Raw genomic sequence first — 26,799 nt, forward strand, 5'->3', positions numbered from 1 at the left:
CTGCCCTGGACACGTCCCTTTCTAAAGCCTTTCTGAGCATCTCTCCTGCCTCTCCCATCTAACTTCACTTTCTGCCGTACCACCCTCCCCTACCCAAACATTCTGCTTTAATCTAGGCAGACTCCTGCAATCCTAATGCCTCAGACCCCCAGCCTCTGTGCCCGCCTCCCACTTCTCGGTCCCTCCAACACCCCCCACCCCATCCTTCAAGCTCCTGCTTCTTTTCCGAGCTTCCAACCACCTCAGCCCTCTCTCCAGCCTCTGAATTCCTTTGAGGCAACATCAACACCATTTCTATGGGCACATCATGGACCCCTTTTCTAGGGGTGAATCCTACCCCTCAGTGAGACCGTGTGACCTTGAAGCTCTTGGTGGGATTTCTTCCACTTTAAATCACGGCTGGCCAGCCAGCATCCATGGAGGGACCTTCTCTATGCTGGCCGCGTTTGCTATCCACCCTGTGAGGTCGCTGTGTTGGTCCCGTGTAAGGCCCCCCAGGAACGGCCTGAGGAGCTGAAGATCTCACGTGCTGGATCTTTAAAGGAATGCCAGGACACCAAGGCTCAGAGCAGCTCAGTGTCTTGTCCAATACCACGTGGCTGGCCTGACCAGCATGGCTCAGTGGTTGAGCATCGACCTATGAACCAGGAGGTCACGGTTCGATTCCCAGTCAGGGCACATGCCCGGGTTGTGGGCTCCATCCCCAGTGTGGGTGTCAGGGGGCAGCCGATCAATGGTTCTCTCTCATTGACGTTTCTCTCTCTCTCTCCCTCTCCCTTCCTCTGTGAATTCAATAAAAATATATTTGGGGGGAAAAAATCCCACATGGCTGGCCTGCAGAGGAACTGGATTCAAACCCAGGCCCGTGTGACTCCCAAAACTGCTTATCCCACCAAGTTATCTTGCCTCGAAAGCAGCTTACGCCCATGCAATCCACACTGTCTAACGGACACGTGCTGGTGCCGGGCACCGTGCCAGGCCTTCGGAATGCACCAGGTGTTCTGGTGGCTCACATGTTTTTACCAGGAGCACAGAGGAGGAGCCCCTAACAGCTGCTGACCAAAACGCCCCCTCCCTCCATCCTTCCTCCCAACCTTGTCTGCCCCCCAGTCCTCCCTGCAATTAGGCTTGCACCCCCACAATGCAAGCAAGACCGCTGCTCCCAGGTGACCCCGCACCCCAGGCGGCAGCTCGAGCCTCCCAAAGGCCCTAGGCTCTCACTTGACGTGAAGAAGTCAGTATCGTGACCACGTCCCTCTCTCTTCCCTCGGAGCTCCTCTCTCCTCCCTGCCTCTCTCCCATCAGGGCTCCCCAAGCATTCCCAGGGGTGGTGACCCATGGGGGAAACCTCCCGCCAGGCCCCTCAAACACGCCCCCCATTGTTCACACTCCTACCTCAGAAAGCGCAGGCTCAGTCTTGGAATTCTCAGGCCCCAGTATTCCACCAGCTGAAGTTTTTGGGGGGTGGGCAGGGGCCCCAGAGGGCGTCCCCATCAGGAACTTACAAACCGAGAATCTGGGCAAGAAGGGGAAACCCCACCCCAGCAGGAAGGCATGGAACCTGAGGACAGAATCGAGGGGTGTGGTGGCAACCATGGACTGTGCCCACCCCCACCTCATTCAGGCCATTTGGTGCCCCTTTTCCCACAGCTGTGTTGAGATTTAATTCACATACCACACACTCACTCATTTCAAGTGTACAGTTCAATGGCTTTCAGTATATTCACAGAACTGTGCCAGCATCACCCTTAGAGCATTTTGTCACCCCAAGAAGAAAGCCCACACCCCTTAGCCATCACCTCAACCCTCGCACATCCCCCCGCCACCACAATAACTCCAGTAACTATCTGCCATCGTAAGAAACTATTACAATAACATTGACTATTCTCCCTAAGCGGTGCATCACATCCAGACGACTTCTTTTTCAGATAACCGGAGGTTTGTACCCCTTATCCCCCTTCCCCCTTTTCACCCATTCCCCCACCCCCCTCCTCTCTGGCAACCATCAGTTTGTTCTCTGTATTTATGAATCTATTTATTCATTTGTCTTGTTCGTCAGATTCCACATATCGACTTGGTTCTTTTCCAAGATCCTTTTGGCAGCCTTGTAAGCGTTTTCCCCATCTGAGAAAGGGGGCATTCCTCTTAGAAATGTCTAGGACGGTAGGAAAATACCACAGAGAAAGCTGACGAGTGACCTGTGGTATCTATTTCTGGAGGCCAGCAAGGAAGCTGCTCGCATCAAACCCGCACCTTGGCCCTGCGCCTACCACAAAGCAGCCGGCGGAATCTCGGCGAGAGGAGGCACCCTGCTCACCTCCTCGCACAGGGGAGGGCGCTGCTGAGCCCCTCCTCTGCCTGGCGGGCCGAACTGAGTTCCTTGGCTAAACACCGTAGGTAACCGGTGAGGAGCAGTAGGCCCGGTTATTGTCAGCAGCAGAGGTTTACGAAGAGATGTCAGGAATGAGTGTCCTGCCTGGGGCTGGGGTTTGAGGGTAAGGCAAGGGACTGTCTGACCTCCAACTAGACGGCAGTGCCGTCTCCCGGGGCTTGGCACTCCTCCAGGGGCCTCCACTACACACTGAGGACAACAATCCGTGCACTGCCCACCTCACAGGGCTGGTCGTGTCAAGACCACCTCTGTCAATAAACAAATAAACAAATAAAATTACAAACAGCAGCAGCAACAACAAAAGGTCGCCTCTTTCGGAGAGCGTTTCCCTGACTCCCCCAGGCTGAGAGGGGTCTCTTCTCTTTGCTCCCTCAGCCCCTGGGAGTTCCCTCCATCAGGCACTTCTCACTCTGCATTGCAAAGGACTTTCCCCCTGTGTCTCCCACAGTATTTGAGCTCCACGAGGGCAAAAGCAGGGTGGGGCTCATCTCCGTGGCCGCATCACCGAGCACCTGGCCCCTGGTAAGTGCTCAAGGCCCCTCGTCTTTGTTGGCGGGAACTGAACCAAAAGTGCTCTGAGTACATTGTAAGACGTGCTGCCCCGGCACAGCGTGGCGGTTCCCTTTAGGTTCATGAGGGCAAGGTTTCCACAGCCACCGTGGGCCACCGTCACACGGCTGGGCCTGCAGAGTGACGGATGGAACTTGGTGCTGATAGCAGGTATCACCCCACAGTTCAGCTCTCACGAGCTCTTACTCTGTGCCAGGCCCTGTGCTGCTGAATCCAGGGATCCACAGGTGGCAGGGACAGGTTCCCACATCCAAGAAGCTCTCGGTCTAGTGGAACAGCAGACGTAAACAAACGCTGAGAACGGGAGGGGATAAGATTGTCCATGTGGGAGTGTGGCCTCCCCTCCCCTCTCCTCTCAATCGCTCTCCCCTTCACCTTCTAAGGGAAGTTCTGTCCTTGCCACCCCAGAAGGTTAAGAAAACGAGAGGCAGGGCCAAAGAAGTAGGAGGAAGAAATCTCATCTTCTGGGTCATTGCTCAATGTCTCCTTTGCTGTGGAGAATCAGGGTAATGAGCAGAGTTGAAATTAGAGGTTAAGTCAATTCACCTAAAGGTGTGAGGTGAACGTCACGACCTCCAGAATGGCAATTACCAAAGAAAATGGAAAATAACAATTATTGCCCGGCCAGCGTGGCTCAGCGGTTGAGCATTGACCCACAAACCAGGAGGTCAATAAAAATACATTTTTTTAAAAAAGAGAGAGAAGCCCTAGCGGACTGAAGGGTCCTGGGTTCAATTCCAGTCAAGGGCACATGCCCGGGTTGCAGGCTCAATCCCCAGTAAGGAGGCGTGCAGGAGGCAGCCGATCAATGAGTCTCTCTCATCATTTATGTTTCTATCTCTATTTCCCTCTCCCTTCCTCTCTGAAATCAATAAAAAATATATTTAAAAATTGAAAATATATATATAACGAGAGAGAGAGAGAGAGAGAGAGAGAGAGAGAGAGAGAGAGAGAGAGAGAGGAACCTTACTTTCCAGAGAAAAAGGAGGAAATTGGGAAGGGGTGCTTTGAAGGAAAGTCGTTGGCGGAAAGTGCGAGTTCAGGGTGGTGATTGCTTCTCATAGATTGAATATCGAGAGTTCCCATTGGCTGGGCTTGTTGGGGGGGTGGGGGGGGTGGCAAGGAGAAAAATCCTCCTTCCCCTACTGCAGTGGTCGGCAAACTCATTAGCCAACAGAGCCAAATATCAACAGTACAACAACTGAAATTTCTTTTGAGAGCCAAATTTTTTAAACGTAAACTATATACGTAGGTACATTCTACTTTAAATTTAACTTTAAATTCACGGTTTTCGTCTTCCATTTTTTCTTTGCTTCTTCTTTGTAGCCATGTCAAACAGGGCACCTAAAAAAATGTTTCATTTTATAATAATAAAGCCACCAACACAAAAGAATTACAATTCTTAAATTGATGACAAAAATACCTGTAGGATTTGCAGCTGGTTGGAAAAATACAGGTAACTTTATGCTTCGAGTAGGTACTTTTGTCACCCGCGCGCGATTTGCGGACACGACTAGCACTAACCACTGCACATGAGACTGCTGCCTGACTGGCTCAACTCGTGCATGAATCGCGCGCGCGCCTCCCCCGCGCCTCTCCCGACCGACCGACACCCCCCACTTCTTCTAAGGCCACTTCTTCAAAATGGACTCGCCCAGGCCGAAAACCGACTTCCGCGCATGGGCCAGGAAGTTTCAATCGCACTGTACATGCACGCCCGCACGTGGTATTTTGTGGAAGAGCCACACTCCAGGGGCCAGAGAGCCGCATGTGGCTTGCGAGCCGCGGTTTGCCGACCACGGCCCTACGGGGTTAGGAGAGGTCCTTGTTGGGAATGCAAGGTAGTTGCTTCCTGTTAGGGCGCATAATTGAGGTGGAATGATAGTGCATGAAAGCTCCTTCTTCTGGCCTCTTGTTATGCGAAGACCCAAGGTCCGAGAAAACCTCAGCATATTGTTTGTGGATTCTAAATGCATAACCGGGAGGACTGGCTGCGAAAGACATGGGTATATTAGGACTTACATGTGCACTAGTGGCAGACCCATGAAATTCTCCACCACACCAGTGGCAGCTGCCACAGGTGAAGTTTTCCATCAAGTCCCATTTGGCCTGTGGATGGGCCACACCTGGGTCAGCCGGCCGGTGTGACTGTTTTACTGCAACCCAGACTTTCCCAATGCAAGGTTGTAGAGCAGTGGTTCTCAGCCTTGGCTGCACATTAGAATCACCTGGGAATCTTCCTAAAATCCTGATTTCTGGGCCCCATCCTCCGGAAATTCTGTTTCTTTGTGACTAATGTTGTGGCCCCACCCCATAACAAAGAAACAGAATTTCCGGAGGATGAGGCCCAGAAATCAGGATTTTAAAAAAAGATTCCCAGGTGATTCTAATGTGCAGCCAAGGTTGAGAACCACTGTTGTATAGAGTACAGAAAACAAAGCAAAACAGGGCAGGTGGGGGAGGGGAAGTGCCTGCATGCAAGCTGTGTAAGAGTGAAGCACTATCTGTTCACAATCCAGGAAGGAAGAGGGACAGAGAGTTAGAAACATCGATCAGCTGCCTCCCGCACACCCCCTACTGGGTATGTGCCCGAAACCAAGGTACATGCCCTTGCCCGGAATCGAACCTGGGACCCTTCAGGCCACAGGCCGACGTTCTATCCACTGAGCCAAACCTGTGAGGGGTCTCCGGCCTTTCTTAGACCCAGGACTGGCCAGGCTCCCAAGGTCTCCCAGTCCACGTACAGACGGCCTCACTACATTCCCACAGGGTGGGAGGGGCAGTTGGGGCATGAGAAGAGCTGCATTCCCATTTACCATATACATCCTGGCTCCACTTTAAATGGGGTTCCTTTTGTTTAAAAATATATTTTATTGATTGATTTCAGAGAGGAAGGAAGAGGGAGAGAGATAGAGATAGAAATATCAATGAGGAGAGAGAATCATTGATTGGCTGCCTCCTGTCCACCCCACACCAGAGATGGAGCCCGCAACCCTAGCATGTGCCCTGACCAGGAATAAAAGCGTGACCTCCAGGTTCATAGGTCAATGCTCAACCACTGAGCCATGCTGGCTGGGCTTAAATGGGATTCCTTTATTCAGTTTCACACTTACGTTACTAAACTTTGCTGCTTTGAATACAACTCTTTGTTGAGTCTAGGCCACAGGAGGCCCTGGGCACGTGGGTTAGGATAAGGGTGGCCGGGTAGGGGCATCCCACTGAGCATGGTGGGTCAGGTATGGATTTCTCTAGGAGGAGAAGCCTCAGTCGAGTCTTAGAGAGTCAGGAGGAGGAGGCAAAAGGCTGCAAGAGAGAGTCTTCAGGGTGGGCTGTGCAAGTCGCCACAGCTTTGAATCTCGGGCAACTGGGTCCCAGATGTAAGTGTCCAGGCGTTAGGGACAATCCACAACCAGACAACGGTGGAGTCAGTGTTGACGTTTTCTCTGCGGTCCACGAGGCCTTGTGGGAGAGGGGAGTCCCCAGAGAACCCTGGTTCTCATCAAGCGAACTCCTGGGTCTGCCGTGTGTCTTTTTTTTTTTTTTTTTTTCTTAAATATTTTTTATTGATTTTTTACAGAGAGGAAGGGAGAGAGATAGTTAGAAACATCGATGAGAGAGAAACATCGATCAGCTGCCTCCTGCACATCTCCCACTGGGGATGTGCCCGCAACCCAGGCACATGCCCCTAACCGGAATCGAACCCGGGACCTTTCAGTCCGCAGGCCAACGCTCTATCCACTGAGCCAAACCGGTTTCGGCTGCCGTGTGTCTTGAACCAGGGTTTCCAGCAGGGGGCGCGCGGGCGCTGGAGGCGCTGGAGGCGCTGAGACCCGCAAGTTGCCACTCTAGCCCGACACGGGTCATAGAGTCGCGCCGCTTCCGGCCCCCGGGCTGGAAGGAGCCGGAAGTCTGGCGGGCTGTGGGCATCGAGATGGAGGAGGGCGAGTATGAGTCGGTCCTGTGTGTCAAGCCTGAGGTCCACGTCTACCGCATCCCGCCGAGGGCCACCAACCGTGGCTACAGGTGACCGCCGCCGCCGGGCCAGGCTAAGCCCGACTTACCCCCTTTCCTCTGCCCGACACGCCCACTGTGGGAGCGGAGGACGGCCCCGGCCGGTTGAGGGGCGAGCGGGGATGTCTAGGTGATGCTGCGGCGGCCCCCGGTTGGTGGGCAGAGCAGGGATGCACCGGCTCCCCGTGGCGCGGAGGGCGCTAAAGCCTGGTCTCGCGCTTGGGGACCCGATGGCTTCCAGGTGTCTTAAAAGTGGTCGGCGGTGGTGGTGGTGTCACCAGCCTTTCTCTTTGAAAGCTCGCCGACGGCCTCGAAGGGATCCTGGGCCACCTCCAGTGGGGAGGGGCCCTCTCCCCGGCGGAAACCCCGGAGGGGAAGGAAGGGAGCCCAGGACCGGCCAGAAGGACCGCTCCGGGGAGCTTAAGGACGATGGCGAAGCCAGGGACCCCCTCCCTGCCCAGCTCCCGTGGCGTGAACGTCTCGCCTTCCCCCAGCCTCGGCGGCTGGGAGGAATCCATCTGCGCTTCTCTGGCGAAATGTTCCCGAGACGAGTACACACACATGTGCTAGTACATGCGGGGTGTCTGGAAGGAACGGCCCCGCGGGCGCGGACCGGGGTGGGGTGGGAGGTTGCAGGGACTTCCTGGCACTGTATACCTTTTTGTCCTGTTGGCATCGTGCATGTATGACCTATCAGAAGAAGAGGAACCCTGTTAAAAGGGGAAAAGATGTACCTGGTCCAGATGACCTAGCCTGTGGCTGGCTGTCATGTGCCACTGGGCGGGTGGGGTGGTGGGGTCGGTGGCTCTTGAAAGGCAGCGTTTGTTCAAGTTATTTGGAAATACAGAAATCGGGACTGGCCTGCACCCCAAGAATGACGGGGTGTCGACAGATCTGGCTTCTTGTTCATTTCCGATTGTGTTAACACAGTTTTATAGTGAACAGATGTTTTATGGAACACCGGCTACATCCATGATGCGATTTTAAAATTGTATGAAAGCCACTGTAGTAGCACCAAAAACACATTTGCTTTCTGTCATCCAGCCGGACTTGGGCCGCCAAACCAGGGATGGTCGTCGACCCCCATGCCCTTCAGTAAAATAGGTTTGGCCCTTCTTGGACCCCCGGAAAGCCAGGATACCAAGTGTCAGGGCTGGCTGGTTTGCCATAGAGGAAACTGTCGGCCCTTGCACTTCAACTTCAGAGCTCTGCTCAGCCTGAGTCTGAGGCCTTTTGCCCCAGTAAGAGGAACTGAAACGGAGTCCGCTGACTTGTGAGTTGAGAGTCTGCATTTGTGTGGCCTTGCAGACAACCCGAGGCCACAGTTATGGTGTCTCTCTGGCATTACACTTAGGGACTTCCACGGAAAGGGTTGTGAAAACACCCAGGGCTGTTGGCTACTTGGGGGTTTTACAGAGTTGCTTTCTGCTTTAAAAGAGCCAAAAGAGGCCATTGCGATAGGTCCATGACTTCTTGGATTTCTTTCTTTTTTTAAATTTCAGAGATAGGAAGGGAAAGGGAGAGATAGAAACGTCAATGGTGAGAGAATCATTGATCAGCTGCCTCCTGCACGCCCCTTACTGGGGTAGGAGCTGGCAACCCTGGCATGTGCCCTGAGCGGGAATGGAACCGGGACCGCCTGGTTCATGGTTCAACGCTCCGCCACCGAGCCGCACCCTGGGTTTCTTCCTGTCCAGGATGCCTTTGGAATGTTTCTTCAACATCCACTCACTTTTCTCATGTGGATATTCTCCTGCTCTCCTTTTCTCTGCTAATGATTGCTCCCCTCTCTACTTTTTTCCCAAGTTGGTCTCAGTGATCCCACATGGTCACTCTGACCACCACAGCCTAGCAATGTCCTTCCTAAACAAACAGGTCCCAGGAGCTACTTCCTCTACGGAAAGAAAACTGGAAGTCCTTCCTTAGAGAAGGTCTCTAATCTAGAACCAAGGTCAGCACACTGAGAGCCACTGTGTTTTGTATGGCTCACAAGCTAAGAATGGTTTTTCCGTTTTTAAATAGTTGGGGGAGTTTTTTAAGAAGACTGTTTCATGATGTGAAAATTATAAATTATATGAAATTCAGATTTCGATGTTAACAAAATGTCCCTGAAATACAGCCACACTCAGGCCATTTGGTTACTACCCTTCGAGCACCAATACGCCATGTACTGGGTATGGCTGTCTCACGGTTAAATGGCAGAGCAGTTGTGACAGGTTGTGTGGCACTTTTAGAGCAAGTTCGCCAACCCCTGGTCTAGAGCGAGCAGCCCACATGCCCTTCCCACCCCCACCCCCGGCACTGAGCGATGGAGCGGGAGCCTCTGGCAGAGGCTCAGTGGTTTTTGTCCCCTTAGGGCTGCGGAGTGGCAGCTGGACCAGCCGTCATGGAGTGGCCGGCTGCGGATCACTGCAAAAGGGCAGGTGGCCTACATCAAGCTGGAGGACAGGACCTCAGGTAAAGGCAGGGGAGCCTGCTCGGGGCTGAGGCGCCATGCCTGCCACTCTGCGAAGGGAGAGGCAGCCCCGGCCTGATGAGGCCTCTCGGGGGTCATGGGGACCTGTCGTGGAAATCAAAGACCAGAGCGCACCGTGAAGCCTCCTCCATTCCCTCACCTTTAACCTTTAATTGTAGTAGCCACTGTCCACAAGCACCACAGGGGGCATTTCTTGCCAAGCACCTGTTCTTTTGGGGGGGTCCTTAAGAAAATACTAATTTTGGAGCCCAAGGAGAGGAGACCTACAGGTTGGTCCCAAGTGGGAACGCCTAGAGGTTGCCTTGAGACACGCTGGGTGAAGACACAGCCCTTTGCCGCTGAGCTCTGCTGCCTAAGAATTCTGTTTGCCGACTAAATGGTGACTCCCCAGACCAACCACGCCCATTAACTGAAAGAGCTGGAACTGCCTCCTTAGCTCTTTCTGTGGTGAGAGGACGAGCCAGGCTGGGCGGTGTTGGGGTCAGCTGGCAGGTGCCACTTTGGGGAAATCGCTCCGGAAGCCCTGTGCCACCAGTGCCTCCGGGTGGGCTGTGGAGGGCAGTCCGGCCTGGAATAGCCCAGCCCCCAGAGCAGGAATCGGGCACTGCCTGCTCAGTCAGGTGCCTCGACATTCGGTCGTCTGTTTTTCTAATATGTAGAAATTTTTCTTCGTGCAGTGGCATAAAGTGCAGAGACTCCTAGGCAAGTGAATTCTCAGAACTGTGTCATTTGTGTCTGAGCTGTGGGACCTTGGACGAGTCACATGACCTCTGGTGCCTTGGCTGCCTTTTTGTGGAAATAGGGATCGCATTAGTTCCTACTTCACCAGCTTCTTGGAAACCCATCCAATTGCTGTGTGAACTAGAGCGTGGGGTTGGCTGGGTGAGTATTGTCTGCAGAGGAGGTAGAGGAGACAGCTGCCATGGCCAGGCCAGAGAACTCTGGCTGTGAGATTTGCTGGGGTGTGCCAGGTGGTGTCACAAGGGAATGGAACACCTGTTCCCTTGGGAACTGACTTTAAGGGAACCACCTAATGTAATAGCCAGTCACTGCTCAGGATCAAGCCTCACCCAGGATGCTCTTAGCTTGGCGTCATGCCTACTGGGTCATGTTTGACTCTCGCTTTCCAGTCACTCGGCCAAGGATTCTCAGCCTCAGCACTAGTGGCATTTGGGGCCAGGAGAGTGTTGTGGTCTGTCAAGTCAGATTTAAGTTATTTAACAATATCCCTGGCCTCTACCAACTACATGCCAGTAGTTCCCCTACCCCCAAAGTTGTGACAACCAAAAATATCTCCAGACATTGCCAGAAGTCCCTTGGGGGAAAGGGAGGTAAAACTATCCCTGATTGAGAACCACTGCTCCAGGTTGAAGACATCCAGGTGAGTCCCGGATGCCCCGGTACCAAACGGGTGGGGCAGAGAAATGAACCAGAAGCCGCAGACTCTGGGCCCACAGATTCTGATTCAGCTCACCCTGGATTGCAGTCACCTCTAAACCACAGGTTTCAGTAGAAAATATTTGGCTCAATATTTAAAGCACCAACAAAGATCAGCACACGGGGAAATGATGCCAGTCATAAATGCTCACAGAAGTGTGTGTTGCACTGCACCCCGGAGAGCTGTAGTTGACACGGGGCTGCATTTCACCAGGGCTCCTTTTAAAACCAGTCCCTCTTGCTCTGTCTCTGAGACTAAATCGGCCTGCTTCAGGTTCTTCTATGGGTGCAAGAACTTTCTCCCTCATTTCCACTGGGTTCCCTGGCTCCTCTCCAGTCTTGCGTCAGGTACCAGGTCTTTTCCGAAGGTGTGATATACCTGTCCCAGGGCCCTCAGGGTGCAGGCAGGTATGTAACTGTGTAAGACAGATGGAACAGGTGGCCAGATGGAATGGTTAAATGAGAAATACTAAAACTAAACCGCATCTGACTTAAACCTTTCGTTAGTTCTATTTCTATGTCTTCCCGTCAGCCAGAATGGATTTGATTTGAATCCCAGAGTAAGGTTTGCCCATCTGCCTCACAGGGAAAAGGCCCCAGTGGGATATAGGAACATCAGGTTGGAGTGGGCTCAGGGCTCACCCTAACTTGTGCTTTCAGGGGAGCTCTTTGCTCAGGCCCCAGTGGATCAGTTTCCTGGCACAGCCGTGGAGAGCGTGACGGATTCCAGCAGGTACTTCGTTATCCGCATCGAAGATGAAAATGGTACGTGAGGGTCTCGGTGCTTCCTCCTCGTGAGAAAGGTTTCTCTGCTCTACGTGGGACTGATCACGTGTCCTCCTCTAGGACGACGGGCGTTCATTGGACTTGGCTTTGGGGACCGAGGTGATGCCTTTGACTTCAACGTTGCATTGCAGGACCATTTCAAGTGAGTGGTTCGGGACTCACGTGCTCATGCCTCCTCCCTGCTCCCTGGACAGAATGATTTCCCAGGTTAGGATCCCAGGTGGTGGTGTGCGGTTTGTCTTCCAGCAGAGCCTCAGGACAACTCACTTCTCTTCTGGGACAGGCCGGCTTCTCTGCATCCTTCCAGGCCTCCTCTCTGCTTTGAAGTCATGTTCTTTTCCTCAGGCCCATTTCTGCCACCTCATTCCGCTGCCTAGACTTTGAGGGGGGTCACCTTTCTTCCCTTATAAGCCCCTGAGCAGCCAGTCTTTGTCAGGTTCCTGTGGCTTTTCTGGGCCTGTTGCTCTGATATGCTAAGTGGTGCTTGGATTCCCAGGCCACCCAACAGGTGCCCCGGTGGTCCTTTCTGAAGCTCAAGGGCAGGGCAGAGAGACTGCTTCCTGCCTTCCGCAGGCCTCCGCCTCTGGCTTCCAGCCAGTGGGGAGCGTGTGGCTGCTCACAAGCAGGCCTCTCTGGCTCTTCCCTGTGCTGGGGCCCTTGCCCCGGGTGGCTGTGGATGGGCGTTTTATGGAAGACCTTTGTGTTGCTCTCTCCTACCTAGCCTCTGTCGTGTCTCACCATCTGCTTTATGAGCCCTGGGGTGGGGCGAGGAGTGGAATCCTTATCTTAGTTCTCATGCCAAGTGCTGGGGCGTAGAGGGCCAAGTTCTCAGATTGAAGACCAGCGTTAGGACACTCTACATAAGTAATCTCATTGAATTCTTATAACAGGCTTTAAGACATAGACTGTTCAACCCATTTTGCTGATGTGGAAACTGATATGCATGCAACTACTTAAGTGTCACAGGCGGGATTTGAATTCAGGCCTCACTCCCCAGCCTGCGTTCCTCTACCATCTGCTGCAATAAAAGCCTCGTCCTGGACTGATGGCAGGTGGTGGTGAAGTGAGTGTGTGGATGCAGAGCAGCCGGTCTTTTCCTCACCTGTGCCTTCCTCCCCCAGGTGGGTGAAACAGCAATTTGAATTTGCAAAACAAGCCCAGAACCCAGACCAAGGCCCCAAATTGGACCTAGGCTTCAAGGAAGGCCAGACCATCAAGCTCAACATTGCGGTGAGTCCCACCCTTGCTTGGCTGTATTGGCCATGACCAGATGATACTGGTGGCCACCGCACTGAGCCCAGCCCAGAGCCCATCGCTCTTTCTCACAATTCAGCTCGTCAGCCCGCAGATGTTTATGGAGCAGCTACCTTGTGCCAGTGACACGTGGGGGTGAATGAGAGGGCCCTGCTGTCCTCTCAAGTAGAGTTGAGACGGGCAAGTCAAGATGTGAGTACAACGTGGCTGGAGAGGCTCTATGACCTAGGGATGTCCTCAGTGCCATGAGCTCCTAAAGGAAAGGTGTGTATGTAGCCCAGAGTTGCGAGATTCTTGGAAGGCTTCCTGGAAGAAGTGACCTGTAAAGAAGGGAGGAAGGGTCAAAGGGTGACTCCAGAGGAGGGAACAGCATGTGCAAAGCCTTTGCGTTGAGAAGGAATATCCGTCACTCGTTGCCAGAGCTGGGAATTTTGTCCTGGCTGTTACAGTGGGGGGTCAGTGTGCCCATTTCAAGCTGCGTCTTGGCCTTACCCCTTGAGTAAGGAAGCTTTGGGGGTGCTGTGGGCAGGAAGACATCAGGATGGGCACAGGGGGTCGTGGGTACCTTCTGCTGGTGGTGTGGTCCTGGCTCTCTGTGTCTCTGTCCTGAGCTGCCCTGCTTCTGGCTTTTCCCTACTAGTTGCTATTGGACTGGCTAGGTTGCCAAGACTTGGCCTTGATCGACTACGGGGGCGGAGTTGAAATAATTTGGGGGAACCAAGGACCACGTGGATTTGATTTTGAAGAACCTTTGTAACCCTAAAATAATGCTCTTCCTCTTGACTTACTGTCTCTTTCTCCTCTCCTCTGCTTCGTGCTAGTGATGATTTGGGACCTTGGAGTTATCTGGCCCTTAAAGAAAATGCAGTGGACTGGTGGGGTGTGATTCTCTCTCTTGCTGGGAGGAAACTAACATAACTGAGCAGCTGTGTGCCAGGTAGTGTTTTCAGGCACTTTCTCATGAATTAAATATTTTCTCCTTTTACAGGCGAGGAAACGGGGTCTTGGAGAGGTTACAGGACTTGCCCAGGGTCCTAGAGCCAGAAACAGCCAGCCTCGCTGGACTCACACTGAGCTCTGAGGGCTTTTGACTTGGGGCTGTGGTCGTAGCATTTGACTAAGCTGCTGCTTTCCTTACAAGTAGGGATCCAGGTCGTCTTCATCCTTGTAACTCCTCCAGATTTCTGGCTCACGCTTGGTGCTCAGATTTTTGCTTTTTTTAATGTTTTATTGAAGTACGATACACATACAGAAAAGTGCAGAGCTCAGTGAATTTTTAAAACCGGAATTTACCCACACAGGCCCGCCTCCAGATCAAGAAGCAGGTTATCAGCGCCCTGTACGCCCCTCTCCTGCTCTTCCTAGTAACTACCTACCTTGAGTAACCACTGCCTGACCGAATACCCTGAATTTTGTTTTCAACTTTTATTAATTGAGTCATACACTCTGTACCCTATTGTGTACAACTTCTTTCTTTTACTGATGTATTTGCGAGGCCTCCACACTGTTGCATGAATCATTCATTGTGGTGGCATATCCCATTGTGAGAATGTATCCAATGACTTACCCCTTTAACTGATGGTGGACGTTTGGGTAGCTTCCAGTTTGGGGCCATTACAAATAGTGCTGCTAAGAATGTTCCAGTGCATGTCTCTCGGGGCCCCGACGTGGTCATTTCTGTTGGGGGTGTGTCTGAGGGGAATTGCAGGGACATCACTTCAGGTGCCCCACTTTCTACAGTTTCTCAAAGGCATTTACCCACTGGATACTCCCACCAGCAGCGTATGAATGCTCTTTTTTTATTTTTTAATATTTTTATTGATTTTTAGAGAGAGAGGGAAAGAGAGAGAAACATCGATCAGCTGCCTCTTGCATGCCCCCTACCTGAGATCAAGCCTGCAATGCGGGCATGTGCCCTGACCAGCAATCAACTGAGCCACACCAGCCACGGCACTGTACTAGTATGAGTCTTCTGGTTGCTCCATACCCTTGTCAGTAGTTATGTTCTATGTTTTAGCCATTCTGGTGGGTACATAATGGTGTATCATAGTATGTTTGATTTTGCCTTTTTCGATGATTTATAATTTCAGGTGTTAAAATTAAATGTGTTTGTGAGAACTTTAGAATTGTGAGGCGTTGAATACATCTCGTAACAATGGAAGTGCTGGACGGGTCTTGACCATCTATCTGTTGGTTTTACACGTTTGGGACTGGGGTCACCTGGCCCTCCTTGTGGGGTTTTCTGATAGCGGTGGGGCTCCAGCAGAACTGACTGGTTCACATTCTTCTCCTCTCTTTAGAACATGAAGAAGAAGGAAGGAGCCGCTGGGACTCCCCGAGCACGGCCCGCCAGCACAGGAGGACTGAGCCTGCTGCCCCCTCCCCCGGGGGCGAAACCCTCCACCCTCATCCCTCCCCCTGGGGAGCAGTTTTCTGTAGAGGGGTCCCTCGCCCAGCCAGCAGTTGCTCCCGGTTCAGGTCAGTGCTTGGGGGTGATTGTACTTGCTGCCAAGTCTGTGCCTGTGGGTTCCTCTTCCTGCTGGCAGCTGATTTTCCTTCCTTCACTCATTGATCTGTCGTTTAGTAGCTGTATGTGACCAGCAGGAAGGTGAGCACAGCATAGCTGATCCTGTCCACACTGGGTATAGGATTCCTCTGTTCCCCTGATTCCCACCACTTACTCTTACGGTGTCTTGTCTGTCCTTCCCTGGTGGGCAGGGACTTCAACTCATTTGTGAAGGCATCACATGGTCCCTGATTCTCCGAGGCTGCTCAGTGAGTATTGAGTGAGTGGGTGATGGAGACACAGTCTGTGCTCATAGGGCACTGAGAGCTAGTAGGAGACAGGAGTCACTGCCAGCCCTCAGGATGGGGGGCGGCTTCACGAGACAGGTCACATTGAGCCGGGCCCTGAAGGAAGGAGATTGGGGTAGGGAACACTTGGGACTCCATTCAGAGAGAAGAGCCGAAAGGCTCAGACTTTTAAACACCTGGTATATTGAGGGAGGTGGATGCAGCACAGGAGCGCCAAGGTGAGTGGTGAGAAATGAAATTGGACATTTCGTTTGGAGCAAGGCCGTCGGGGTGCTGAGAAGCTGAGAGGCAGTCCCCCCAGCAAGCTGTGTGGTGCGTGTTCCAGGATGTAAGGAATGCCTTCTAGAGACCCCGGAATTCCAGAAGTTAGTACCTAGTGCTGGCCTCCCAGCCCAGCCTCCCCACCCTGCCTGATGCCCTGGCCGGCCCCCGGCTGGGTGATTGTTACCAGCCCACTTTCTCCACACACTGCCCACCAGCCTGGAGGCAGGATCAGGCAGGAAGCCTGTTTTCTTTCCATCCCAGGCTCGTGGACGTTGGCTGCCCTATCTGGAGGTCAGGCTTCCAACTTCAGCCCTTTGGGGAACACCCAGCCCAGGAAGTGGCGGGAGCAGCAGGCAGCGAGCCCCCTGCCCCGCCCCAGGGATTATTCTTTCAGCATTGGTTCTCAGTGAGGTCACAGTACCACCTGCCTGGGCATTGCTGGGGGCGGGGCCAGGAATCTGCGTTCTTTTTTGTTTTTTGTTTTTTTTAAAATATATTCCATTGATTTTTTTACAGAGAGGAAGGGAGAGAGATAGTTAGAAACATCGATGAGAGAGAAACATCGATCAGCTGCCTCCTGCACACCTCCCACTGGGGATGTGCCCGCAACCAAGGTACATGCCCTTCACCAGAATCGAACCTGGGACCCTTCAGTCCGCAGGCCGACGCTCTATCCACTGAGCCAAACCGGTTTCGGCAAGAATCTGCGTTCTTAATGTTATTTGTGTGTGCACTGAGGTCTGGGAGCCACTGTCTTAGGCTTTCCCTCGGTTGCTGGTGCCTTTTTAGCAGATTACATGAAGAACCTGCTATGTGCCAGGTAGCATTTTAGGCCCTGGGGATACTGTGAGTATAACACCAAGTCCCTGCTGTCAAGGGTTTTTGTGCTGATGTGAACAAAAGGCAATTAGCATGTCTACAAACTAAATGGTGTGGGATGATAAGAGTCATGACTAGCTGATATTTACTGAGCATTTACTGTATGCTCCAAAACCAGACTGGCTGAGTTCAAATTCTAGCTTATCAGTAGTGTGATATTCAGAAAACTGCCACTTCTCTGTGCCCCAGTCTTCTCATCTGTAGGATGGGGTAGTAATGATACCTACAATATAGGTCTCTTGTAGCGATCAAATGTGATGTCCCTTATGAACATGGTAAGTGCTCACATTTGTTAGCCCCATTTTACTAATGTTATTGTCACTGTGCTGGGCCTGTTCTCAGCATTCCATATAAATTAGCTTATTTAATCCTTAGACAGTCCTGTTCTGTCACTGTTCTGTCTCCATTTCAGACGTAAGGAACTGAGAGTTAGTGGCCTGCGTAAAGTCATACAGCTGGTCCTGGCGAGTCTTCCCCAGGCACTGTGGTGAGGTTCCGAGGAGATAAGGGATGTTAAGCATGTGGTGAACTATAAAACTAAACCGTTGAGGGCCTGAGTTTTATCTGGTCTCAGCCCAGAGCAGATTAGAAATAACAGATTGGTGGGAAGGCAGAGGATGGCAGGCACAGGGACAGTTGGCAGCACTGTCCAGGGAGGTGCCTAAAACGCACAAAAGCAGGCACTGAGGCCCCATTGTGCCACCCACCTCGGCAAAGAGGTGCACAGATAGCAGCTTCTGTGGTGCCTTTTCTGGATGGCTCTCCCGACCCCTAATCAGTTTAGCTCTCAGGACTTGGCACATGTCTGACACACAGTTGTCTTAGCTGGATGATCCCGACAGTGGACTGAGGGCTTTGTGTGAAGATGATCTTGCAGTTTGGGTGGGCATTTTCCATTCAAGAAGCCAGGGCAGGAGATGGTACTCTTTTTTTTTTAATACCCGAGTAGTGAGGATATTTTTTCCATTGATTTCTAGAGAGTGGAAGGGGAGGGAGACAGAGAGAAACATCGATGTGAGAGAGATACATCAATTGATTCACTCACATGCACCCCAATGGGGGGCAGGGACCGAACCTGCAACCAGGTACATGCTAACTGGGAATCGAGCCCATGACCCTCCAGTACACAGGCCGATACCCCAACCAGTGAACCATGCCTGCCAGGGTGAAAGGGTAAATTTTAAACAGATTTTCAATATAAACTGTTAAAAAATAGGGTCAACTTCAGATATGTGTGACAGATGGTGTGTGACCCGCCCTCACTGGCACCCCTCCCCTCCACCTTGTATGTGGCTTTCTGCTTTTTCTCCAGGAGCCCTCAAGGGCTCATGAGAAGATGGTAGAAATGTGGCAACTTGTTGATGTTTAGTTGCCCAAAAGCACGTCTCTGTGTGTGTCCTTCTCAGCCACTTGGAATCATGAGACTGATTTCAGGGTCACTGAGAAAACCAGAAAGATCTCTGACTCCTGTCTCCTCTTCTCTTCCTACCCATCGGACTTGGCCACATCAGTAGGAGGCGCCACTGTGTCCTGGCCGCAGCCCACGCCTGCCACTACTGCCACCGCCGACATCTGGGGAGACTTTGCAAAATCCACAGGGTGAGGAGTCACATTCTCTGGTGGGACAGAGCCCAGAGCACCCGCATGGGTGGCGCATCTCCCTCCAGGAAGGCTTTTTGTTGCTCCTCTGCTAGGTGGCCTGGAGCCGCCTCCTGCAGTTCTTTCTGGCCTCCACACTCCCTCATCAAGTGCTTTGGCTTGTTCCCAGCACCTCCTCCTTCCCTCCTGGCCCAGCCCGCCCAGAGCACTGCACTGAGAATTAACCTGGCTTCTAGCCTTGGCCTCTCCTTCTGGGACCCCTGAGGCCCATCCTTATGCCTCTCTGACCCCATAACATTTCAAGCCTTTACCTGGGGTCGGGATGAAAAGGTGCTAAAATCCTACTGCTCCAGGCTCTAGGACAGGAGTCAGCACACATTTTCTGTGAAGGACTAGATAGCAAATAGTTTAGAATTTGCCGGCCATCTTGTCTCTGTTTCAGCTACTCCATTCTGCTCTTCCAGCTCAAAGGCAGCCACAGACAATATGTAAATGAATGGCTATGTACCAATAAAACTTTATTTGTAAAATAAGGGGGGCAGATTTGGTCCCGAGCTCCAGTTTACTGACCTCTGCTCTAGAATATTCAGAGCTGACTTCTTGAGAAGATGGCAGAAATGTGGCAACTTACTGATGGAGCTCTCATTGTCCAGAGAGAAGCCACTTGTTATCTGCTTTGTAGTTTCAAACATCTAAACCCTCTTACCCCTCCCTGTCTTCCCTTCACAGGGCAACTTCCAGCCAGACTCAGCCAGGCACCGACTGGGTCCAGTTCTGAGCTGAGCACAACTCTTCTTAATCCTCACACAGCTTCTGGGAAGGAGCTGCCTCATCTGGGCCGAAGGAAGGAAGACGAAGCACTCCCTGGCCAGCCTCTGTTTGGAGCATGGCTCTCTCCTCTCTTCCTTGCCTGACTCTCTTGACAGACTGAGCCGTTAGGCAGTAAATTGTCACCATGTCACACTGCTCCTGGGACTTAATTGTGCAGCCAGAACACGAGAAGACAAGCTCCAGGATCCCTATCCCTGCTGCCCTCTGACGTGAGAGACCGAGACGACTACTTCCACCACAGTGACCTGTAATAAACACAAGCCCCCAAAAGCAAAAGAAGGGATTCAGTGTGCTGCCTGGATTCAGATGAGCCCTTCTCGGGGTTTACCGGTGCCTCGGGATCCCTGTGCGCAGGGGAGCTTTCTGCACTCCCGCTGGCTGCAGCCCCTTCCGGCAAGGCGCCTTCAGAGGAGGGCTTCCTTCTGGCTTCTAGCAGGTTATAGGCTGCAGCTTGAACAGACAGTCAGAAGGGAAATTGGGAGCATTAACCAGCTTTCTAGAATTTTTAATATTTGCTTTGCTCATGGGCTGATCTGCACTAACTTTTACCTTTGCAAAAGGAACCGTTCCTGCAGTGTGCCCCGGAAGGGCATCTGAACACATTCCTCACCGTGGGCCGCAGGTGCTGCCCTGAGCTTCAGGCAGCGGCGTTCATCTCAGCCACGTGTCCTGGTTTCCTGTCTCCCAGGTCAGGTAGGCAGTGCAGAGCCGAGGCAGGCGCTGGAAGCCAGGTGGAACGGTGTTTGGGCAGGAAAGTGGAAGCTGCTCTCTTGAAGGTGGGGGTTCAGCCTTCCTGGCAACTCGGGGGGTTCCCAGGCTCACGGTGCAGTTCCTGGTGGACTGGAGTTTTCTGGTTTCTTAAGGGCCTTGTTTGCAGACAACCTCTTACTGTCTTTTCTCCTTCATGGACTGTACATGACAGAGCTCAGACTGAACTTTAGTTTTGCCTGTATTGCTGGTTTATATAAAATAATTTTATCTGAGCACACCTCTAAAATTGCTTTTATCAACATTCTTTACCTCTTGATGAAAAGATTTCTCTTGTGAAGGGTCAAGATGATGAACTGAAAAAAGTATTGGCCATTTTCTGGGGCCAGTTTTCTAAGATAAATAAATAAATATTTTTACTTCTGTCAATGTATGTCTAAGGCAAACCTGTTCTTGGGGCATGGCCCCTAAACCGTCCAGGATGCTAGGACTAGCTCACAACCACCGTTCCCCATTGATCATGTGTACAGATTAAAGTCTGGGCCAGGGTCTCAGGTTGGCCAAAGTGAGAGACTTGGGCCCTGTTGCTCTAAGGTAACCAGTCCCTTCTTCCCCGTGCATCTATAAGAGTATAACCTTTTTGCCATCCTGGGACATTCTGGTCTCCTTGCCTCCTAACATGGGCAGGGGCCCTGGCCCACCATGACCTCCCTGTGGAAGCATCTCCCTAAATACTAAGGGCATACAGGCATACGGAGGTAAAAAAATAAAGTTCAAAAAGGCCATGGCACTTTTTCCTGAGGGTTCTGTAAAAACAATGTAGTTGTTATTTCTTATTATGGAAATAACCACTTAGTATAGGGAGAACAAAGAAAAGTAGAATTGAGGATCCTCGTGCCCAATGAATAAGGATAAGGAAATTGCATCAATGGACTCTAAGGAGGAGAAAGCTTTGTCTATTTCCCATCACTTCCCATTTTTTTTTTTTTTTTTTATATTTTATTGATTTTTCACAGAGAGGAAGGGAGAGAGATAGAGAGTTAGAAACATCGATGAGAGAGAAACATCGATCAGCTGCCTCCTGCACATCTCCTACTGGGGATGTGCCCGCAACCCAGGTACATGCCCTTGACCGGAATCGAACCTGGGACCTTTCAGTCCGCAAGCCGACGCTCTATCCGCTGAGCCAAACCGGTTTCGGCCCATTTTTTTTTTTTTAAATATTAATTTTTTTTTTGAAGAGAGGAAGGAGAGGGATAGAGAGTTAGAAACATCGATGAGAGAGAAACATCGATCAGCTGCTTCCTGCACACCCCTTACTGGGGATGTGCCTGCAACCAAGGCACATGCCCTTGACCAGAATCGAACCTGGGACCCTTCAGTCCGCAGGCCGACACTCTATCCACTGAGCCAAACCGGTTAGGGCTCACTTCCCATTTTTCTACATGCTTGGAAGCTGAGAATGAGGAAGTTTAGACCTAGGGGGATCCCTTCTTCGTTAGCAGTACAGACCATCAAAGGTAAGCACTTGGGTTCTGGAGACAGATCTGGGCTTTGGGTCTAGGCCAGTGGTCGGCAAACTCATTAGTCAATAGAGCCAAATATCAACAGTACAACGATTGACATTTCTTTTGAGAGCCAAATTTTTTAAACTTAAACTATATAGGTAGGTACATTGTTATTAACTTAATTAGGGTACTCCTAAGGCTTAGAAAGAGCCACAGTCAAGAGGCCAAAGAGCCGCATGTAGCTCGCGAGCCACAGTTTGCCGACCACGGGTCTAGGCTGTCTCCTGGTTAGATGTGTGGCCACAGACTCCTTCCTTAACCCAAGTGTCACTCAGATGAGGCATATAAAGTGCTAGCAGGTGCCCATCATATAGTTTGGTCTGAATCACCTTTACGTGGATAGTAGCGATTGTATAATGCTTACTCTGTGCTAGTCCCTGTTCTGTGCACTCAACATAAAACTCATTTCATCATCCCAGTTTTACAAATTATGAGACTGAGGGAGGGTTAGATTATGTAATTTGCCCAGTCACATAGTTACTAAGTGGCAGAGGTGGGATTGGAACCCAAGCAGTCTGGCTCTAGCATCCGTGCTTCTAATCAAGTTGATATACTTGAGCGGTGCTGCCCACAGGGCTGGCACATACGACCTGCTTAATACGTGGAAGTTCCCATTCCCTCCACGTGGATTAAAGCAATAATATGGCAGGTGTTGAATGACAGGCCAAGGGGGGGTCTTTATTCCATAGGTCCGTGATTTTCAACCTTTTTCATCTCATGGCACACAAACTAATTACTAAAATTCTGCAGCACGCCGCCCAGCGGGTCGCTTGGTGGGTTAGAGCATCATGCCTATACACTATGATTGCGGGTTCGATCCCCAGTCAGGGCACGTACAAGAATCAACCAATGAATGCATAAACAAGTGGAACGACAAATCAATGTCTCTCTCTCTCTCACTCTTCCCCCTTCCTCTGTCTCTCTAAAATAAAATAAGCTATCCATCAAATCCAGTTAACCGGAACGCCTGAACTCGAAGCCTCCGGGTTAATGTGGTTTTGCTGATGGTGGGCAGAGTCCAACCCCGCTTAGCGCCCGGATTAGGCAGGCTCTTGGCCCGAGCAACCTGGGGGAGTAACTCTGTCACTTGCTTCCCAGTTACCTGAGTTGCAGATTTAGAATCCACTGCGGTGAGCAGGTGAGTACCCAGCACACCTCCCTTCTTGGTAGTTGGTCCGGGGGTCGCTGGACTGGGCACCACCTGGTTATGGGGCAGGGTGACTGGCGGGCAGCGGCCCTGGGGATTCAAATGACCATAAGGCAGGCTGAGCTGAAGCACTGAGTCAGCACAACCGGGGACCCAGCCCCAGCATCGGGAAGCCTCCCAAGGGGGAGGCTGGTGAAAGGACCTGCCTCCCAGCAGGAGCCTCCTTGGGCTCTGGAGGTAGGAGGGTCACGGAGAAAGGAGCCGTGTCTGCTGCCCTCCAAAAATCTCATGTGATTATAGGAAAGATGGCTTGGAAGCCCCCGAAACTCCTGCTGTGTGTCCCTGGGCAAGTGACTGCTCCTCTCTGAGTCTCGGTCTCCTCGCCTGTAAAATGGAAATAATCCTAGAACCCGCTTTGCAGCATAGGTCCTGCTTTGCAGAAATGTGCAGGGGGACTGAGGACAGAGTGAGAAAATGTAAGAGGAAGCAGCCGCACAGTGTGGTACCAGCCAGTAGAGGCTGCCTGTGAGGGGCAGGGACTATTCACCAAGGGAGGCCTGACGGAGAGGGCCCGGTAGGCCCAGGCATCTCGCAGGCATTCTGGAGGGAGGGGCAAGGATGGGTTCCTGGTGCGATGAGGAACACTCTGGAATGAGGGCCCTGCAGGGCCAGGCAGGATCAGAAGCGGACTGGTGAGGTCATGAGCCCGTTGGGGCCTGGGTAGGGACCCAGCAGGTCAGGGGGCACCAGACAGGTTGGCACAGACCTGGGCCATGCTGGGGCACCTGGGGGCTGGTGGGGCCTACTGGCAGAGGCCAGTCAGCCCCCCCTTGGCTGAGCCAGAGAAACCTCCTAACCTCGCACCCCTCCATACTCCAAGCCCCAGGGGTTGAACCAAATCTCCCTGAGGAACAGCTCTCTCTGCCCTGGCCCAGGCCACAGCCTTGCCTGCGCCATCCCTAGGTCACAGAGCCCCAAGGGCACACTGGCAGCTAGCCCCAAGGGCACACTGGCAGCCCCTAGCGTGGTTTCTCAGATGTAAAAAGCAGGCTCCTCTTTGACAAAGATTAACTCCTGGTCGCCCTGCAACAGGGAAAGACAGAACCATCAGCCACAGGCCTGCTACTGTTCTTTCTGGGTATTTACTGTTTTCCAAACACAAAATCATAAAATTCAACTTCCGTTTTCAAGCAAAGCACAGCCCTCCCTCCCTCCCTCAGCCGGAGAGTTGCAGACCAGCCTACACTTTTGAAGTGGATGATTTGCCTTCAAGAACAGAGGTAGGCAGGTAGAGCCTAATGTATTGTTCCAAATAGAAACGACACAGTTTAGTCCTCTAAAGCAAGGTTTCCGCTCGGCTTTATCCCATTCCAGTTGGCACATGAGTTTGTGAGAAGGAAGGGGCAGCAGATGGGGTTCCATTTCACAGATAAACAAACTGAGGCCAGAGGCCCTCATCCAAGGTTGCGGGACAATCAGGAAAACAAAGACGTTCTCCCTGCAGGTCAAGTTATTGGAGCCTCAGTATTGCTACACTGGGCTCCGAGGGGGGCGGGCGGGAGGGAATGCTCCTCAGGCTGCTTGGGCGATTGGTTGAGGCCAGAGCTTAGTCTAAGGCCAGGAAGCAGGAGCCGAGACCAAGGCCGCAGTGGGACTTTGCAGCTGGCTGTGGGTTCCTTCTGCTCTGCCACCTTGCAGCTGCGGGACGCTGCTCCACTTGCTTAATCTTCAGTTTCCCTTTTATGCAAAAGAGCTAATAATCCCAGTTTGCTGCGTTGTGGGAAGCAGTGAATGCGACCGATGAAGAGCCCTCAGCAAGTGCCCGCCCCAAGTAAACGCTCTATAGACAGACCCGGGGGCAGCCGGCGGCGACCTCGCCCCCGCCCCCCGACCCCGCCCTCTGGCGCGCCCTGGGTCGCGGGGGCTCCGGGAAGCGGGGAGGCGGAAGGGTCGGGAGCAGACTCCGCCCCCCGCCCTCCCCCGTCCCGCCCCCCCTCCCGGCGGGCTCCGCTTGGACTCCGCGGCGGCGGCGGCGGCGGCGCGCGAAGGTAGGGTCGGTCTGCGCGCGCTCCCGCGGGCCAGAGTCGCGGGCACGCGGGGTGCGCGGCGCGAGTGGAGGCGGCGGCGCGTGGGCGGGGCCGCGGGCGGCGGCGGCGCGCGGAGGGCGGGGAGGCGGCGGCGCGCGGAGGGCGGGGAGGCGGCGGCGCGCGGAGGGCGGGGAGGCGGCGGCGCGCGGAGGGCGGGAAGGCGGCCGCGCGCACGGGCGGGCTGGAGCCGCGTCCCGGGCCCGGGGCGCTCAGGGCGCGCTCGCTGCACCCGCCGCCGCCAGCCCGGCGGCCCGAGCGCGCGCCGCGGGCCCTGCGGACATCCTGCCGCGTCCCGCTCCGATCCCGCCCGGGCCTCGCGGGCCGGGCTGGGCGGGAGGAGGCAGGGCCTGCGGGCGCGGCGGCCTGCGGGCGCCCAGCGAGCGCCCCTCCGCTGCGGGCTTCTCCTCGCTCCCCGGGGCAGAGCTGCGGTAGGAGACCCTTCCTCACGGTCACCGCGAACAGCACGTCCCTTCCTGCGCCGCCTGCGGGCCGGGCGCGGTGCGGGATGTCCTTTCACCGGCGGTGCAGCCCTGGGAGTCGGACGTGGCTCCATTTTCGGGATGAGGAAACTGAGGCCCAGGGCGGTCAACTGGGTTGCCCTAGACGACACGGCCCGTGCCGGGATTTGGGCCTCCACTCCTTGGGTTTCTCAAAGTGGGGCCTGAGGCCCCCGTGCCAGTCTCTGTGGTTGGCATTTTGAACGGGCCCCGCGTGATTTTTACGCAGACGCTCGAGGACAGTGCTCTGCCGGCCCTGTGGTGGCCGGGCTCCCCAGCTCCCTCTGAAGCCAGCACTTGTCTGGACGGAGGATGGGACACTCGGGAGGTCCCACGAGAGTACCTGGTGTCGGTTTTCATCTGAGATTTCCTCTTTTCCTTAGCGGGGCTCACAGCAGTTGCTTAATAAATAAACCAGGAGCAGACCAGAGGTTAAGGGTAGACGGGCTCCCCCTGTCCCGTCTCTGTCCAGCCTGGGGATGGGCACCCCTCCTGGAGACTAGGCACCCCTCCCACCCAGGGATCCTGTGGGGGAGAGGCGGGCACTGCCTGGGTTTTGCCCCCGGCTCCTGGGACGCAGCAGGTGTTGGATATGTGTGCATTGTAGGTCCTTCCCAGATCCCAGGCTGGGGGCAGCCTCACCCTTGGCCAAGACTTGCCCAGTGTGATCTTGCTAAAGCCCATGGGTATTGTTTCTTTTTTTAAAAAAAATATTTTTATTGATTTTAGAGAGAGAAAGAGATAGAAACATCAATGAGAGAGAATCGTGGATAGGCTGCCGCCTGCATGTCTCCTGCTGGGAATTGAGTCTGCAACCTGGTCAGGGCACACTGAACAATGACCTCCTGGTTCATAGGTGGATACTCAACCATTGAGCCACACCAGCCAGGCAGAGGTGACATTTTTGAGCCAAGATTTGGTTGACAAGCAGGAGTCAGCCGTGCAAGGCAGAGAGAAGAGCATTCCAGGCAGTGAAAATGGCAGGTGCAGAGGCCCTGAGGTAGGAGACTGTCTGGTGCAGTGGTCGGCAAAGTGCCGCTCGCGAGCCACATGCAGCTCTTTGGCCCCTTGAATGTGGCTCTTCCACAAAATACCGACTTCTGCGCATGGGCCACGAAGTTTCAATCGCACTGTACATGCACGCCTGCACGTGGTATTTTGTGGAAGAGCCACACTCAAGGGGCCAAAGAGCCGCATCTGGCCCGCGAGCCGCAGTTTGCCGACCACTGGTCTGGTGTGTTTGAGAATCAAGAAGGCCAGCAGAGCCCTAACTGGTTTGGCTCAGTGGATAGAGCGTCGGCCTGTGGACTGAAGGGTCCCGGGTTCGATTCCGGTCAAGGGCATGTACCTTGGTTGTACAGGAGGCAGCTGATTGATGTTTCTCTCTCATCGATGTTTCTAACTCTCTATCCCCTTTCTCTCTTTAAAAAATCAATTAAAATATATATATATGTATATAAAGGCCAGCAGGGCTGGAGT

The 26,799-nt window shown here is 53.1% G+C and overlaps 2 protein-coding genes across 4 annotated transcripts in view; both read left to right on the forward strand.

The window, feature by feature from the left end:
* The first annotated feature begins 6,827 nt into the window (after nt 1-6,827).
* On the forward strand, nt 6,828-20,450 carry NECAP2 (NECAP endocytosis associated 2). Of its 3 annotated transcripts, none has more exons than XM_036350101.1 (8): nt 6,828-6,985; nt 9,330-9,430; nt 11,547-11,651; nt 11,733-11,814; nt 12,794-12,902; nt 15,227-15,404; nt 18,395-18,482; nt 19,212-20,450. In XM_036350101.1, the coding sequence occupies exons 1-8, from the start codon at nt 6,894-6,896 to the stop codon at nt 19,258-19,260; spliced, it is 804 nt and encodes a 267-aa protein (XP_036205994.1). In that variant the 5' UTR covers nt 6,828-6,893; the 3' UTR covers nt 19,261-20,450. The 3 variants fall into 3 exon arrangements, with proteins under 3 accessions (XP_036205994.1, XP_036205995.1, XP_036205997.1); XM_036350102.1 differs by having other exon boundaries at nt 18,398-18,482; XM_036350104.1 differs by lacking the exon at nt 18,395-18,482.
* A 2,904-nt stretch (nt 20,451-23,354) lies between these two features.
* The window catches only part of CROCC (ciliary rootlet coiled-coil, rootletin), a 40,958-nt gene continuing 37,513 nt past the window's right edge, over nt 23,355-26,799 (forward strand). Inside the window, exons 1-3 of the mRNA XM_036347028.1 lie at nt 23,355-23,428; nt 23,700-23,774; nt 24,583-24,784. Of these exons, the coding sequence (XP_036202921.1) occupies nt 23,355-23,428; nt 23,700-23,774; nt 24,583-24,784 (351 nt within the window). The remainder of the gene's footprint in view (nt 23,429-23,699; nt 23,775-24,582; nt 24,785-26,799) is intronic.

The sequence above is a fragment of the Myotis myotis genome, unplaced genomic scaffold (assembly GCF_014108235.1).
Source record: "Myotis myotis isolate mMyoMyo1 unplaced genomic scaffold, mMyoMyo1.p scaffold_m19_p_2, whole genome shotgun sequence".
Taxonomy (NCBI): Eukaryota; Metazoa; Chordata; class Mammalia; order Chiroptera; family Vespertilionidae; genus Myotis; species Myotis myotis.

What these genes read in the sequence shown, in the direction of transcription:
- NECAP2 (XM_036350104.1), top strand. Translation starts at nt 6,894, where the DNA reads ATGGAGGAGGGCGAGTATGAGTCGGTCCTGTGTGTCAAGCCTGAGGTC. An exon ending in GCTGGAGGACAGGACCTCAG is followed by an intron (nt 9,431 to 11,546) that starts GTAAAGGCAGGG and finishes TTGTGCTTTCAG; the next exon opens with GGGAGCTCTTTGCTCAGGCC. An exon ending in GCATTGCAGGACCATTTCAA is followed by an intron (nt 11,815 to 12,793) that starts GTGAGTGGTTCG and finishes TTCCTCCCCCAG; the next exon opens with GTGGGTGAAACAGCAATTTG.